The sequence below is a fragment of the Narcine bancroftii genome, chromosome 2 (assembly GCF_036971445.1).
Source record: "Narcine bancroftii isolate sNarBan1 chromosome 2, sNarBan1.hap1, whole genome shotgun sequence".
Classification (NCBI taxonomy): Eukaryota; Metazoa; Chordata; class Chondrichthyes; order Torpediniformes; family Narcinidae; genus Narcine; species Narcine bancroftii.
In genome coordinates, this window is record NC_091470.1 from 332,813,343 (window position 1) to 332,830,910 (window position 17,568).

Here is a 17,568-nt window from a genome sequence, read left to right on the forward strand (position 1 = left end):
AGGGCAGTGAGTAGGCGTCCAGCTGAGTGTACTGGTTGATGGTCTGGCTATAATCTATAACCATCCTTGGTTTGCTGCCCCCTTATACTACTAACTAGGACCTGGTTCTCCGGGGGCTATTGATGGGTTCTATGACTCTGCCAGGAATTATTTCACTTCAGCCTTGATAAAAAGCCCTGTTGGCTGTACAATAGTGCCTGCTCTTGGCCGCTATAGGTTTGAAATCTGGCGTTAGGTAATTGAAAAAGGCTGGCAGGGATACCTGAAGGGTGGAGAGTCCGCAGGTAGATTTAGAATGGTCATGGGACTTTGTGTTGTGGATGGTGAGTGGAGAGAGTGGGCCATGAAGGCAAGAATGAGGCTGTGGAGGTGACACTGGAAGCCTAGTCCTTGGATAACGCCGGTGGACAGCTGTTGGAGCATGGGGTGCGAGGAGTGTGCGGCTCTGTGTGTGCACGGTGATCACGACGTCTTATTGGTGTGGCTCATGTCAGTGCTGCTGGGGGTCTGCTGCTTGTCCATGATGGCAGCATCCAGGGGAAATGTGCAGCATTGGTTAGGCTCGGCAGTCCAGCCAAAAGTGATGTCACTGTTGCAGAGGCAACGTCATTGGTACGGGTGAAAGTCTGGCTGGAAGTGACGTTGTCAGTGCAGGCAGAAGTTGGGCAGCAAAGGATGGTGGCACCCGTGGAGAGCACAAGGCCGTAGCGTGGGTCAGCAGCTGGGCTAGAAGTGACATTGGTTCAGGTAGAAGTGACAGGTCGGGTAATGGCATCACCCGGCACTTGCACGAGAAGGGGCTCAGAGGGTCTGAAGGTGCTCCCGGTTGGTCGCAGAGGCTCGCAACATTCCCTGCGGGTTTGGAGAGGCACACCTTGGTGAAGTATCCTTTCCTCCTGCATCAGGAGTTGAGCGAGTTCCTCGAGGGGCAGTTTTTACGTGAGTGCCTGTCTGACCCACACAGGGACCCACAGTACTTACAGTGGTGGCGATCGTCTCTTCCTTTAGGGCCCTTTAGCGACTGCTGCTGTTGTCGGCATCAGCCAGGCCTGTGAGTAGGGGAGGTGAGCATTGAATACCTCCACATGGTGGGCTGCAGCTTCTAGGGAGTGGACCACTTCCATGATCCTGACGAGGGAAGCATTGTTTTCCTCGAACAGTCCCTGTCATGTTGCTCTTGACTGCAGTCCTCACATGCTTGAATCTCAGATGAGTCGCTCCAAGGCGCAGGGGCTTGCCAGCTCTTGCAGGGCCTCCAAGTAAGCATTGGCTGTTGTACTCTGATGCTGAGTAGGTACCGGGCATAGAGTATATTTGTTGGGGGCTGGTACATATCTTCCAGGGTGGCCATTGGAGGCTCAAAGTCTGTGCAGTTTCTGATGGCCTGGAAGGCACAGGGGCTCAGCTTAGCGACCTCTACTTGAGTGTGGATGATTGCCTCGACTGCATGCTTCCAGATCTCAAAGTATGTTGGATTGTTCAGGTGCTGAGAGTCGATGTCCAGCCTCTCAAGGGTGAGAAATCTTCACGGTCCTCAAAATTTAAGCTGATTAAATTGTGGTGCGCTGTGGTGCAGCAAACAACACAAAACTTGAAAGACTCTACAACAGGCATTAATCAGCTTAAAGTAGAAAGCATGGATATATGTTAGCCTCTGGTTCCACATGCCCAACTGGTTTAGGAAAGAGCCGGCTCAAGTCTTTATATGGGCCGGTGATTGATAGTCAGCAAGGTGGGGCCATCCTCTCAGGTTACCTACCTGCAGGTGCAATGGTTGCCCCTGCAGTAGGCCAGTAGGAGTGTGGCTATAGTGGTGTTTATATCACCAGTTATGTATCTTTGTCATTGCTATAGAAAGTACACTAAACTGCTGAGTTTCTCCAGCATTGAGTTTTTACTTCAACCACAGTGTCTGCACATTTTTGTGATTTACTCCTCCAGGTTTGTTTTGTTTTGCTTCCCATTACAGCATCTGCAGTCTCCTGTGTCTCCACAACAGTACTTCTTGACTCGACTGACTACTTTAATTGAGCCAGCAATGTATTTGACGGGGAGGGGGAAAGCAAACAAAATGTCCATATTTAAAGAAATGGGAATTTTAAATGAGGCTTTAAGCAGCAACATATTGAATATAATGATTTATATTTGAATGAAAGTAGTTCTATTGGCATAAGCTTGCTACAGATTGAATTCTGCTTTATTTATGTATCAATGATGTTTTTCAAGCAAAATCCTGCAACTGTAGAGGTCTGTGCCCAAGATGGTGGTGCCTGTGCTTGGCAGTGGCTTCAAGGGGTTGCAGATTCCAGCAGACAGTGGACCAGTGCAGGGCACCAGTAACAGGAAGAACACCCACTGTTGAGGAGACGCAGAGGAGGCGACCCTACAAGACCCTACAATCTGCAAGGGACTCAGTGGCTGAAGGACCCATAGAGGCTCTGGGCAACTTGCAATCGGGGTCTCTTGTGGCCAGTGTCTTGTAGCCGCACAGATTCTTGTTCAATCCATTGGCAATCCAAGCTCCAGATCCAAATCTTCGACATAATCAGGAAGCTTTCAACCCCTTAAAGTCCTGCAGGCTGCAGAAGACAAGCTCATAGGAACCAGGAATCAGAACTGAGATTTGAGAGGGTGCTGAGAGCAAAAAGGGTTCGTGAAGGACCTTGAGGGGTTGAAGTCTTCCTGATTGTGTCAGAGGTTTGGACCTGGAGCTTGGGTTGCCAATGAATCGAACAAGAATCTGCAGCTGCAACAGTGCAGGAGGTGCATCCAAAGTCAGTGTCTCTGAATGATCTTTTTTTTTAATTTAAAAAATACAAACATACAGCACATTTACAGGCTATTTCGTCAGAGTCCATGCCACCCAATTTACACCCCATTAACCTATACCCCTGGTATATTTCTTTTGGAATGGTGGGAAGAAAACGTAGTCTCCAGAGAAAACCCACGCAAACACAGGGAGAACATACAAACTCTTCCTGCAAGGGACGCCAAATAGGGTAGCCAGGCGTCTGGTTTTAGGCTGAACAGTCTGGCTTTTGAGTAATCTGTCTTCTATCCTGTGCCACCTTGAGCCGGACATTAATTTGTCCTTCATTTGGGGATATAGAAGCTGAAACGGGACACTTCCCTTGTTAAATGCGGCGTCCTGGGGACCAAAGGCCGTGCACAGTGTGACAGAGTATATAGAAATGATTTGGGGAGATAAATTGGGAAAGGTTTGTTAGAGTAGTTCACATGCAAACAGTTTAAAACAGATCTTATTTAAAATACTGGAGACATAGGATTCTTGTTTACCCAAAAGCAACTGATGAAAGAGAATACTGGCTCCACTATTGTCTGCAGGAGACTTGCTGTTGTAAGAAGGTCATGTGGTTTTGTAAGCAGAGAGTCAAACAGGCTTTCTTTCAGTCTCAGAGTGTGAGAGAGACACACACAGATCACTTGACAGTGTTTCAGCCAGCATAAGTTGCTGGGACTGAAACAGGACAAGCTGGCAAGCTTTTGGAAGACAGCCTGGTCGAAGTCCTTGTGGTTCATGCAAGAGGAGAGGATTGTCTGTCTTGTCTAATGTTTCATTTGGAATAAGTGAAACAGAAAGGAACTCTGTGGTGACCTAAAAGAGGTTATCATCTGGAGAATCAGCAAGACTCTGAAGTGGCTGATGGAAGTACATCAATTGTGGATGTCCTGGAACAACACATCTCTCTGAAAACCAACAAGAACTTTCCTGAGTGGTAATCATTTACATTTCGAGCCTGATGAATTTTATACATGTTAAATTCTGTGCACAGTATGAGAATTGCCTGCAACCAGTGAATTTGGAGGAATGAGAAGTGAGATTGGACTGTGAACCAAATAACTTTTCTGAACTTACACACACATTACATATATATGCACAGAATTAGAAGGGGGTTAAGTTAATAACAGATAAGTTAAAATTTGATTCTATTTTCATGTTTAAAGATAATTAAAATCAACTTTTGTTTAAGTAACCATTTGTCTTGGTGAATATCTACCGTTGCTGGGTTTATGGGTCGTCTGGGCTCGTAATAGCGGCCATGTTTCTTCTTGCAGTGCGGGCTGGCGCATATGCAATGGATTGGAGTAACGGGGCGACGAGCATCACTTCCGTCGGAGGGAGAGGGAAGTGACGCGAGAGGCCTCGGTACTCCAAATCCACTGCACGTGCGCCGCCGGCACGAGCACATGCGCTCAAGAAGCGTGGCTGCGCACGACCTTCGGACCCTGGGACGCCGCATTTAACAGGGTGACGTGCCCCCCAACTCTCCCTCCCCAATTGCTCCTCTCATCTTATCCCCTCCCCCCCAAAGTTGTCACGCGCTGATCCCATGTCCTCCATTTCGGATATTTGGAAATGGCCACCCCCCCCCCCGACACTAATGGTGATTATATGTCTGATTTACGGCGTAATTTCTTTAAAATTGCATGTTCTGTACTATTACATGACAATAAAAGTATCTGAAATGAACTGCGTCTCCGTGAAGCCCGTCCTGGGCGTGCGATGACGGCATATTTAAAGGCCGACAAGTTGGATACTTCCGGGCAACACGTGATCGGTGACGTCTAATGAGATGAGACGCGGAAGGGCGGCCATGCTGGACAGGGGAAGGTGGATGGGTGAGTGATTGGATTGTGTCGTGTTTCACTTGTGCGGAGATCCGCGGACGGTGTCGGCATAAAGCGGGGTCTGACTCCGTAACCGGCCCGAGGTTGAGCCACCGACCCCACTCTCTTCTCGAGGGCACCGGGGCCAGGGAGCTATCGTCTCGGCCAGCTTGGTCTCCACGGGCGCCCAGCTCGTTCCTTCCACCTGCACCACCCGAGCATCCCGAGGGCGGGTTTCTTATCTCCAGCAGTGTCTCTGTCCCCTTTCACTGTGAGCGGCACATGCTCGAGGGTCACCTTGTACTTCAAATGGTCGATTCAATAGCTGGACCGGGATGCCGGAAGAGCGTGTGGGAGGACAGGGTGTTGAGCAACAAATGGGCGCTGGAGTGACAAGCTGATCCAGGGGACACGAGGTTGTAAATCGTTTTCGCTTTCTAACTAAGCCGAAGACTGGTATTTCTGTAATCTGTCGTCTCATGTGAACTGTGCACAGTTCTGATCACCATATTGGAAGACGAATGTGAAGGTCTGAGAGATTGCAAATAAAAAGGGGATTGGGATCAGGATAAGGAACTTGGCACTATAATTTTAAACTAAAAGCTGAGTTTGTTCTTGGAACAAAGAGGTTTGAGAGGAGATTTGATGAAGGTGAAAGAATACTAGTTAATTTACAGTATAGAGTAAGTCATTTAGTCTACGGTGATGTGCCATTCAAAAGGAAGTTTCCACAATGTAAATATATTTATAAATGTGATAATGGTATGTGTTTCTGCCACCTGTTCAGATAGAACCATAGAATTATGATACAGGAACTGGGCCTCAGACATACCATGTCTGCACTAACCATGATGCCAATCTAAGCTAATTCTATCTACCTGCGCATGCTTGTATTGTCCTATTTGTGTATCGGCTGTTCATGCTTCTTAAATATTGCTCTTGTCTTTATTTGTGCTACCAACCCATGTATACACACACTCTCTCTCTCCCTCTCTTTAAACCCATGTCCTTGGGTATTTGAACTATACACCGGGAGGAAAGACTGACTATCCACCTTATCTGTGCATCATTGTTTTGTATATTTACATGCAGCTGCTCCTCAGTCTCTGACACAAATTAAAATAATCCAGAGTTTCTTCAGTCTTTCCATATTTTTGATATCTGATGCAGTTCCTGCATAACATTGTTCCTGCCTCCTGTCTCTCAGCTAATAAAAGAAGTTATCTTGCATGGTTTTTTAACACTGTACTAATCTGTCTTGCCAACTTAATGATCTGTGAGCATCTGCTCCAATTTTCTATTGTATATATGCTTGGTTTACTTTGAACTCTGGTGCTGAGGAATCATCTATCCTGATGTTTTTCAGAAGCTCCAACACCACTTTTTTTAGTCTCAACATACTCTAGCAGGTTAGCCTGCTGTGCATTCACCTCATATTCATCAAATTCCCTCTCCTTGATGAACACTGAAGCAAAATATTAATTAAGGACCTCAGTTGCCCACCTTGTTCTTGTGCCATCACTCAATTCATCCTTCAGTTCTTCACATATGTGTAGAATGTTTTGGATTTTTCAGTAATCTCACTTGCCAAGGCCTTATGATCCCTTCTTGCTCTTTATTCCCTTAAGTTCCTTCAGCTACCATAAGAGCTCTGCCTGGTTTTGCTTCCTAAATCTTATATATATTTTCTTCTTGCTCTTGACCAAATGTTCCACATCTCTTGTCTACCATGGCTGCTTTACCTTACTGTCTTACTTGTCTCAATGGGACAAATCTATCCAGAACCCTGTGCAAGTGGTCCCAAAACAGCCTGTACATTTTTGTTGTGAGAATGTTGGGATTATCAACAGATCACAATCAGGAGAATACTGAATTTTTTAAAAAAATAATAACAGAGTAATTAGAACATGACAGCAAATTATAGGCCCTTCAGCCCATAGAGTTGGGCTGACCTATGTCTACATTCTCTACAACAATCTAATTTTTCCCAACCTTACAACCATAACCATCTTATTTTTCTTATATCCACAGGCCTCTCTAAGAGTCTTTTAAATGTTTCTATTGTACCCGCCTCCACCTCTACCCTTGGTAATGCATTCCAAGCACCCATCACTCTCTGTTTATTTTTAAAAAAACTTTCCTCTGATGAGTCCCCTAAATTTTCAGTCACTCATTTTAAGATGATGTCCTCTGGTATTTGCTGTTGTCATCCCAGAAAAAAAAGGTGCTGGCTGTCCACCCTATCTAAGCACTTCATAATCAAGATAACTCTATTAAGTCACCTCTCATTCTTTGTCACTCCAAAGAGAAAAGCCCTAGCTCTGTCAACTTTCCTTCATATGACATGTTCTCCAATCCAGGCAACATCCTGGTAAATCTCTGCACCCTCTCCATAACATCTACAGATTTCCTGTAATGAGGTGACCACAAATTTTAATAGTCGTAATAATAATGGTATTGGACAGAATAGATGTGGATTTTGAAAGAGAAGTCATGTTTGACAATCATTAATCTATGTTGCAATTAGAGGAATAAATGAGGCAAACTAGTGGATGTGGTGCATATGAACTTGCAGAAGGCCTTCTACAAAGTTCCAAGCAGGATATTAGCTGAGACAAAATTAAAGCAGATGATATTTGGGGCAATATCATGGACAGCAATTGAAATAAATGAGTCATGTTTGGGTTGAGAGGCTGTGAAGTTCCATGCTGCATGGAATGGATCCCAGGTGTTTAGAAACCATAGTCCCTTTTACACAGTTGTTAAAAGAAAAGAATTAACTGCCTTTTAATCCTTCACCTACCTGTATAAACCCAGCAAAAGTGGGATGGGGGGGTGGGTCATTTTTATCCCATGACTGATATAAACAAAGTAAGTAGTATCAGAACCAATGAGTTTCGCAATGGCTTCAGTCTAAAAGGGTTACCTGGGCTTTCTGGGTACAGGATGGTCGAAGTTTGTGATGCTTGGCGTGTATGTTATATATCACACAGGATGCCAATGTTGCAGGTCCCACCTCCTTTTGCTATGGGATGCTGGCTTGCTTATGTAAAAGGTCGCATTGACCTGGCATTTCTTGGTTCAGTTTAAATTACCTTTAAAGACAATTAAGTGGGTTTTCTGTATAAAAAGGCCTTTTATCAGTGGTTTGGATGAGAGCTTACTGTGACAGATCATGTTGTGTTTGTATTGTATATAGATATGTTTTGGGGAGATAAATTGGGACAGGTTTTTTAGTGTAGGTCCCATACAAACACTTTAAGACAGATCTTATTTAAAATACTGGAGCTCTGCTCATGCTAGACAGCCAGCGACAAGAGCCTTTGCAAAAGCTTTGGAGAGTGCCCAAGAGACTTCACGAATGGATTGTTGTTTACAAAAAGGCAACAGTTGAAAACTCATCAGAGCCACAGGCTGTCTGGAGTGGAACTTGCTGTTCTAAGAGGGTCAAGTGGTTTTGCAAGCAGAGAGAGTCAAACAAGCTTTCTCTATGAGAGAGAGGGGGGAGTGGGATTCAGTTCTGCAGTTTTACAGTCAGCAACAGCAGCTGGGACTTGAACAGGACAAACTGGCAAACTTGTGGAAAACCCCATTTGGAAGATGGGTTGTGGCTGCTTAATTCAGCCTGGTCAAAGGACTGGCTGTCTAATGTTTCACTTGAAATAAGAGAAACAAAAAGGAACTCTGTGGTGACCTGAAAGAAAGAGGTTATCATCTGGAGAACCCCGAAGGGGCAAGTTTTGTCTGTAAGACATTGGAGTGGCTGATTAAAAGGAAACAGTTGTGGGTGTCCAGAGAATAACGAATCTCTCTCTGAAAGCTGACAAGAACCTTCCTGAGCAGTAACCATTTACCTTTCTAGCACCGAAGCCTGGTGAACTTCATAAATGTTAAATTCTATGCACAGTATAAGAACTGCCTACAGCCAGTAAACTTGGAGGAATGAGAAGTGAAATTGGACTATAAATCAAAGAACTTTTCTGAACTTACACACACATTACGTACATGTGCGCTTAGAATTAGAAGGGGGTTAAGTTGGATTAGTTAAGTCAATATAATGATAAATTAAAGTGTGATTCTGTTTTCGTGTTTAAAGATAATTAAAAGCATATGCGGAATCTGTATGGGTAGAACTGAGGAATAGCAATGGGCGGAAAACGTTAGTGGGGGTGGTATATAGGCATCCAAATAGTAATGTAGAGGTGAGGGAAGGCATAAAAAGAGAAATTACAGAAGTGTGCAATAGAGAACAGCTGTCATCATGGGAGACTTTAATTTACATATAGATTGGACTAGCCAAATTAGTAAAAATACTGAGGAGGAGGAATTCCTTGAATGTTTACGGGACGGTTATCTAGACCAATATGTTGAGGAACCAACTCGGGAGCAGGCCATTTTAGACTGGGTATTATGTAATGAAAAGGGGCTAATCAGCAATCTTGTTGTACGAGGCCCTTTGGGTAGGAGTGATCACAATATGATCGAATTCTCACTCGACATGGAGAGTGAAGAAATTAAAACTGAGATTAAGGTCCTGAATTTAAATAAAGGGAATTATGATGGTATGAGACGGGAGTTGAGTAAGATTGATTGGGTGGTGTTTACGGGGGGGGGGGGGGGGGGTGGCGGTTGACGATGGATAGACAATGGAAAGCATTCAAAGATCTAATGGAAGAATTCCAGAAATTGTTTATACTGGTTTGGCATAAAAATAAACCAAAAAAGGTGACTCAACCGTGGATAACAAGGGAAATTAGTGACAGCATTAGGTCCAAAGAGAGAGCATATCAATTGGCCAAAAAAAAGCACCAAATCCGAAGACTGGGAACAGTTCAAGATGCAGCAAAGGAGGACAAAGGGATTAATCAAGAGGGCAAAAATAAATTACGAAAGTAAGCTTGCGGCAAACATAAAAACCGACTGCAAAAGATTTTATAGATATGTCAAGAGGAAAAGATTGGTGAAATCCAGTGTAGGTCCCTTGCAGTCAGAATCAGGGGTAATATATAATGGGGAATAAGGAAATGGCAGACCAATTAAATTCGTACTTTAGTTCTGTTTTCACAAGAGAAGATACAAATAACCTCCCAAGGATGTTGGGAAACATAGAGACTAATGCAAGGGAGGAACTGAAAGAAATCAGTATCTCTAAGGACATGGTCTTGGGGAAATTGAAAGGATTGAAAGCCGATAAATCCCAGGGTCCTTATAATCTACATCCTAGGGTACTTAAAGAAGTGGACATTCAGATAGAAGATGCTTTAAGAATTATTTTCCAGAACTCGATAGACTCAGGATCAGTACCCATGGATTGGAGGGTAGCTAATGTTACCCCACTATTTAAAAAGGGGGGTAGAGAAAAAGCGGGGAATTATAGGCTGGTGAGCCTTACATCAGTAGTGGGCAAAATGATGGAATCCATTATTAAGGATGTAATAGCGGAGCATATGATTAGCAGAGAAGGGATCGGACAGAGTCGACGTGGATTTGCAAAAGGTAAATTGTGCTTGACAAATCTATTGGAATTCTTTGAGATGGTGACAAGGTAAAATAGATGGGGGGGAGAGCCAGTGGATGTGGTGTACCTGGATTTCCAAAAGGCCTTCGATAAGGTCCCACATAAACGACTGGCATGCAAAATCAAGGCTCATGGGATTGGGAGCAAGGTATTGATGTGGATTGAGAACTGGCTGACAGATAGAAAACAGAGAGTTGGGATAAACGGCTCATTTTCTGAGTGGCAGGTGGTGACCAGTGGGGTGCCACAGGGATCTGTACTGGGACCCCAGCTGTTCACAATTTACATTAATGATCTAGATGAGGGGATTAGATGTAATATCTCCAAATTTGCAGACGACACTAAGCCAGGAGGGGCTGTGTGCACTGAAGAGGGGGTCAGGAAGCTCCAGTGTGATTTGGATAAATTGCGGGACTGGGCAGATACATGGCAAATGCACTACAATGTGGATAAATGTGAGGTTATCCACTTTGGTAATACAAACCGGAGGGCAGATTACTATTTGAATGGCAATAGATTGGGAGATGGGGAAGTGCAGAGAGACCTAGGGGTTCTTGTGCACCATTCACTGAAGGCGAACATGCAGGTACAACAGGCAGTTAAAAAGGCAAATGGTATGTTGGCCTTCATATCAAGAGGGTTAGAGTATAGGAACAAGGATACCTTACTGCAGCTGTACAGGGCCTTGGTGAGACCCCACCTGGAGTATTGTGTGCAGTTTTGGTCGCCTTATCTGAGGAAGGATGTTCTTGCAATGGAGGGAGTGCAGAGGCGATTTCACCAGGCTGATACCTGGAATGGCAGGAATAACTTATGAGGAAAGATTGCGCAAATTGAAATTGTACTCGCTGGAGTTTAGAAGATTGAGAGGGGATCTCATAGAGACATATAAAATTCTGGCAGGACTGGACAGAATGGATGCGGAAGGGATGTTTCCGATGTTGGGGGAGTCCAGAACCCGGGGCCATGGTTCGAGGATAATAGGCAAACCATTTAGAACCGAGATGAGGAGGAATTTCTTTACCCAGAGGGTGGTGAGTCTGTGGAATTCATTGCCACAGAGAGCAGTAGAGGCAGGTTCATTGAATATATTTAAGAGGGAATTAGATATATTTCTTCAGAATAAGGGAATTAGGGGTTACGGAGAGAAGGCAGGGACGGGGTCCTGAACTTTAAGATCAGCCATGATATCGTTGAATGGCGGAGCAGGCTCGAAGGGCCGAATGACCTACTCCTGCTCCTATCTTCTACGTTTCTATTTGTCTTGTGAATATCTATTGCTGCTAGTTTTGGGGTCCTCTGGGCTCAACAATATGAATGTAATAGACCCCATGACGGTAGAATTTGATAGCAATGAGGAGAATGCAGAGGCTTCAGGTCAGGTTTAGTGCATGGGCTGGACATGGCAAATGGATTATAACTGTTGTGTATGCACTCACACAATACTCGGAGACGTGATGCCTTCTCATCCATTACTTCTATTAGACTAACATGGCTACTGACACACAGGGTTAGACACAGTAAAACCTTGTTAGAACATGGTAGTTGGGATCAAAAATTTAATACTGCGTTACAGCTGAGTGGCAGAACAGATGCATAGATGCCGGCGGCAGCGGGGAGGGGGGCTGTCAGGCACGGGGAGTTGGGTCACTGGCTGATTGTCATCAGCCTGCCCCTTAGCAGTTTGGGGTTCACAGACACCTGCGCTATAAGTGACTCTGCAGATTAATGAATCGTGTTCTAATGAGGTTTCATTGTATATGGAAGGGTGACATCATGACGTGGGCATCATGATGTTCAGCAGAGGGCGAGCTTTTACCCAACAATAACATGGAAGAATGTGAGGTCATTGGTTTGAGAGGAAAATTAAAAAAAAATTTTTAATGCAATGAAAGGTTGAAAGGTGTTGGTCTTCAAAGAGACTTGGCTTTACTTGATGCACAGATCATTGAAAGTTAACATGCTTATTCAAGAAAAATAGGGAGGTTTTGTTCGCCTATATTGCAAGAGAATTTGAGTACATTTTGCTCCAATACTACAAGCCCCACTGAGACCACATCTGGGATATTTTACACAGGTTTTGTTTCCATGCTAAGGAAGGATATATGCGCCAAAGAGTTAATGCTGTGAAGTTTCACCAGGTAAGTTCCTGGGATGGCAATTTTGTCATCAAAGGAGAGATAAAGCAAATTAGGCTTTTCACTTTAGATAAATGAAAGATTATCTCAAAATTTATTTTCCTCTCCTTGAAAATTATTTGGCACTTCCATTTTTCCTTGCAAAGAGATCATTTCAATTTTTTTCTGCACCATATTTCCATCTGCTATCTTAATCTTTTTTTTAGTGTTTAATTCCAGCCTTTTGAGATCCTCACAGCTTGTTTCCCTAGATGGGTTTGTATTGATAGTGAATTGGGACATATTTTATTAGTTATGGACTACTAATCCACAAAATAAACTTAATATTTAACATTGCTCATTGAAATTTTTAATTATGTTTTCAAAGAAAATAAGTGCCAATAAAAAGCTTTTCTTTGGCTTGGCTTCGCGGACGAAGATTTATGGAGGGGTAATGTCCACGACAGCTGCAGGCTCGTTTGTGGCTGACAAGTCGATGCGGGACAGGCAGACACAGTTGCAGCGGTTGCAAGGGAAAATTGGTTGGTTGGGGTTGGGTGTTGGGTTTTTCATCCTTTGTCTTTTGTCAGTGAGGTGGGCTCTGCGGTCTTCTTCAAAGGAGGTTGCTGCCCGCCGAACTGTGAGGCACCAAGATGCACGGTTTGAGGCGATATCAGCAGTGGTCAATGTGGCAGGCACCAAGAGATTTGTTTAGGCAGTCCTTGTACCTCTTCTTTCATGCACCTCTGTCTCGGTGGCCAGTGGAGAGCTCGCCATATAACACGATCTTGGGAAGGCAATGGTCCTCCATTCTGGAGACGTGACCTACCCAGCGCAGTTGGGTCTTCATGTTATTCATGTTATAAACCCAAAGGACTCAAACACCAGCAGCAACAGAAATTCACCAAGACAATGGCTACTTCAACAAAAGTGTCCAGTCATTCACTTTTCACTTCCCAAGCTCACTGGTATCAGGCAGGTCTTCCCCACTGTGCACAGAATTGAACAGGTATTATTCACCAGGCTCTGATGCTTTAATTGAAGTTGTTACCTCTCAGGAATGTCTTTGTTGGTTTCAGAGAGATGTGAGTTGTTCGTTGGACACACAAACTGATCTCCTTCAATCAGCAACTGAAGTGTCTTACTGAAGAAACTTTACCCTCTCTTGGGTTTTTCCAAAAGATAACATCTTCTTTCAGGTGACCACAAGAAGTTCTCCTTTTTCCTCCCTATTCCAGGAGAAACACAATAACCAGCTACAACCTCTGCAATTGACTACAGAGAATGAGAAGAGGCTGAATTCAGACCTCAAAAACCCGTCTTGAAATGGGGTCTTGCAGCAGGTCTGCCAACTTGGAGTCTTCACCTCAAGTTGCAGCATAAACTCCTTCAAACAATGGATGTTTTCTCTCTGTTTGCAAAACCACGTTGCCCCTCTTAGAATAACAAACTTCTTTCAGACTGGCAGCAAAATATTTCTCCGTTCTTGAGCCTGGACACTTCAAACATTCTGGTCCATTAACACCTACTTGTAAAACTCTCACAAGCACTTCCCATTATCTCTGCAAAGCCAACTGCAGACACGAAGTCTACCCTTGCTTAGCAAATTAGATCCTTGTTTGTGAAATGTGACCTAACAACTAAACCTCACAATCCTACCCTTTTAAGATATATTTATCATAATTTTATTAACTTATTCCATAACATTAGTAATTTACACATGCAGCACATGTGCCTGTCCCACCCAAATATACTAATTAATCTATAAATCCCATACATTTTTGGAAGGTAGGAGTAAACCAAAGCATCCAGTTACACAGTGAGAATGTACAAACTCCTCGTAGACAGTGCCTGATTTGAACCTGGGTCACTGGTGCTGTAAAAGTGATGTGCTAACTGCTATGCTAACCGTGCCAGCCCCAAGATTGACCACAAAGATTAATTGCCATTAAAAACAAATTTGTTTTGACTGGTTTCTGTTCCTATTGCGAATATTGCATGAGATATAGCTGGAAGAGTCATTCCTGCAAACAAAAGTATCAATGTTAATGTGAACATTACAATTTCTGTTTTTATCTTAGGTATCATGAGATGTAAAATTTGAAGTCCTTCTAAGTCTTCACACATTTCCAATGGCGATGACTTCCCGGCTCATACCCAGGTGTTTCCGACACCTTGGTACTTCGTTTTTTGCAGTGCCAGCCTCTGCTACTGTGCTAATCTCGTGTAGACGAATCATGCCTGAACAGTGCTGGTTGTCGATGCCGTCGGCTGGTGTCCACATATCTGCTGTTTGTCACCAAACCGACCTGTCTCCTGCTGCTGATTACTCCTACATTCGACAACCAGAGTGCACGAAGGTGGAGGAGCTGATTGAATCATCCCAGAGTGTGAAGGACCTCTTGCAGATTTCCTGTGACCAGAAGATCACCGGGAACCAAATGGCTGCAGTGCTTAGTCGTGTTTGCAGCCTGGTGGTAGGTCAGAAGATGGACTCACAGAAGGTCATTGAAGATGCACACTTCCAGCAGCTTTTGAATACCATCAACAGCCAGGTTGGTATCCTTTGTAAGAAATTTATTCTTATCAAAGGATGTAACAAAAAGAAATGCTGGGTTTTCAATGCATCATCGGGAAGAATGATAGAAATGTAAAATCAGATTTCTAATCCAGCCATTGTGGAATTAAAGCATGGCAGTTTGGGACTTCAAATCCAGTTCTTAAGAACCTAGGAAAGGTGTCAGTAGTAAAAGTGAGCATGCTCGTCTGATGTTAATACGGTCCATCATTTAAATAACTGTTCAAAATCTGTATGATTGAAACAGAGCGGTTTTATTTAGGGTCAGTAGGTTAACTAGGGATGAGCAATAAATATTGGCCTTTTAAGCAATATCTTAAGAATGAATTAAAAATAATAGCAAATGCTGGAAACAATCAGAAGTTCAGGAAATTGACAAATGAAAAAGTTATTGTTCAAGTTTATTTGTCATCCGATCATACCAGTATAGATTTTGGATTTCAGATTTATTGTCCGAGTACATACATGACATCACACACAATCCTGAGGTTCTTTTTCTGTGGGCAAAGCAGAAATATCATTATTTCAGATTTTTTAATTTAGACAAACAGCACAGTTCGGCCCATGTATTCGTGCTACCCTATTTTCACCCCATTTAATCTACACCCCTGAACAGTGGGAGGAAACCAGAGCCCCCGAAGACAACCCACGCAGATACAGGGAGAGCTTACAAACTCTTTACAGACAATGTGGGATTCGAATGCTTTTACAGCTGGCACTGTTAAGGCTTTACGATAATCGCTGCGAGGTAGCACAAAAAAAACTGCTCAGCATCTACATGTAAACAAGTAAAGAACTGTAAACAGATAATGAATGTAACAAACTGTGAAATGTGGAGAGAATAGAAAAATCGATAAAGTGCACAAGGAAGAGTCTTTAAATGAGTCTCTGATCGAGTTTGTTGCTGAGTATGATAGTGGAGGGGTAGCAGCTGTTTCTGATCCTGGTGGCGCAAGTCTTGTGGTACCTATATCTCTTTCCTGACAAGAACAGACCATGTGCTAGGTGTGTGGATCCTTGATGATTGTTGCTGCTCTCTAACAGTAGCGTTCCTTGTAGATGTTCTCGATAGTGGGGAGGGTTTTGCCTGTGATGCTCTAGGCTGTGTCCACTACCTTTTGCAGGGCTTTATGTTCAGGGGTATTGTTGTCTCCATACCAGACCATGATGCAACCAGTCAGCACACTTTTCATCACACCTATGAAGAAATTTGCCAGGGTTTCAAATGTCATACCAAACTTTCCACAAATTCCTGAGGTAGTAGAGGCATTGATGTTCTTTCTTCACAATGCTATTTTAAATTTGCTCACCCTCTCCACCTCTGATTTCCCCCAATGATCACTGGATTGTATACCTCTGGCTTTCCCTTCCTGAAGTCAACAATTAGCTCCTTAGTTTTGGTGATATTGAGTGCAAGGTTGTTGTTGGTGCACCATTCAGCCAAGTTTTCAATCTCCCTCCTGTATGCTGACCCATCACTTCTTTATACAACTCACTACTGTGGTATCGTTTGCAATGTAAAGTAAGTAGAGCAGGGGGCTAAGAACACAGTTCTCCAGTACTGATGGAGATTGTGGAGGAGATTTCTTAACAATCCTCACTGATTGTGGTCTGCATTTGAGAAAATCCATGATCCAATTACACGGTGAGGTATTGAGACCCAGGTCTTGAAGTTTGCCGTTTGTTTTGAGGGGATGATGGTGTTGAATACTGAACTGTAGTCGATAAAGAGTAGCCTGATGAATGCATCTTTACTGTCCAGTTGTTCCAGGGATCGTGTAGAGCCAGTGAAATGGCATCTGTTGTAAATCTGTTGCTACGATAGGTGAACTGGAACGTAACCCTGTCAACATTCAGATAGGAGCTGATATGCTTCAACACCAGCCTTTCAAGACACTTCATCACTGTTGATGTAAGTGCTACTAGTCGATAATCATTGAGGCAGGTTACTGCACTCTTCTTGGGCACCGGATGATTGATACTTGTTTGAAACAGTTAGGTATCATGCCCTGTTAGAGTGAGCTATTGAAGATATCCATGAATGCATTGGTAAAATGGTAAGCACAGATTTTTAATTCTCAGCCAGGTACTCCACCCGGGCCACATGCTTTCCTCAGATTCACTCTCCTGAAGGCAGCACACTCATTATCCTTGGATACAGACAGGATAGGATCATCAGGGGATGTGGGGGTATGTAGGAGTGTTTCTTTGCTGTTACTTTCATCTAATTGGGCATAAAAGGCATTGAGTTCCTCTGGGAGAGAAGCTTTGCCGTTTGCTACCTCACCTGGTTTGGTTTTGTACCAGATTATGGCATTTAGGCCTTGTCACAGCTGTTGGGTGTCCTTTGTTGTTTCCATTTTCATCTGGAAGGTCTGCTTCACCTGAGAGATAGCTTTACGCAGGTCACCCTTGCTCCTTCTGTGTGATCAGGATCTCCAGACTTAAATGCCTGTGATCTGGCTCTAAGCAGTTTCTGTATTTCATTGTTCATCCAGGGCTTCTGATTGGGGAAACGATTTGGTGGGGATTAATTCATCCATAGCTGTTTTGATAAGATGTCCCCAAGCTCTCTTTTGGACTATTCACCTCATTCACGTTGAAACTTACAAATTTAATTGTCTTATCCATTACCCCAAGCTCCTCCATCATTTTATCCTTCTTTTCCCCTGATACTTATCTTCCGTCCTGCTTATCTGCCTTAGATCTCTGGTGCAGACAACCGA

General features: G+C 43.6%; 1 protein-coding gene across 5 annotated transcripts in view; it reads left to right on the top strand.

Annotated features, from left to right (window-relative positions):
• The first annotated feature begins 4,423 nt into the window (after window positions 1–4,423).
• tbrg4 (transforming growth factor beta regulator 4) overlaps window positions 4,424–17,568 on the top strand; it is a 63,160-nt gene continuing 50,015 nt past the window's right edge. The window contains exons 1-2 of one of the 5 annotated variants that reach the window (XM_069922104.1): window positions 4,424–4,641; window positions 14,346–14,819. In XM_069922104.1, the coding sequence (XP_069778205.1) occupies window positions 14,397–14,819 (423 nt within the window). In that variant the 5' untranslated portion in view covers window positions 4,424–4,641; window positions 14,346–14,396. Of the gene's footprint in view, window positions 4,642–4,699; window positions 5,046–14,345; window positions 14,820–17,568 lie in introns of those variants that run through there. The other 4 variants (XM_069922102.1, XM_069922106.1, XM_069922105.1 and 1 more) reach the window with 4 other exon arrangements.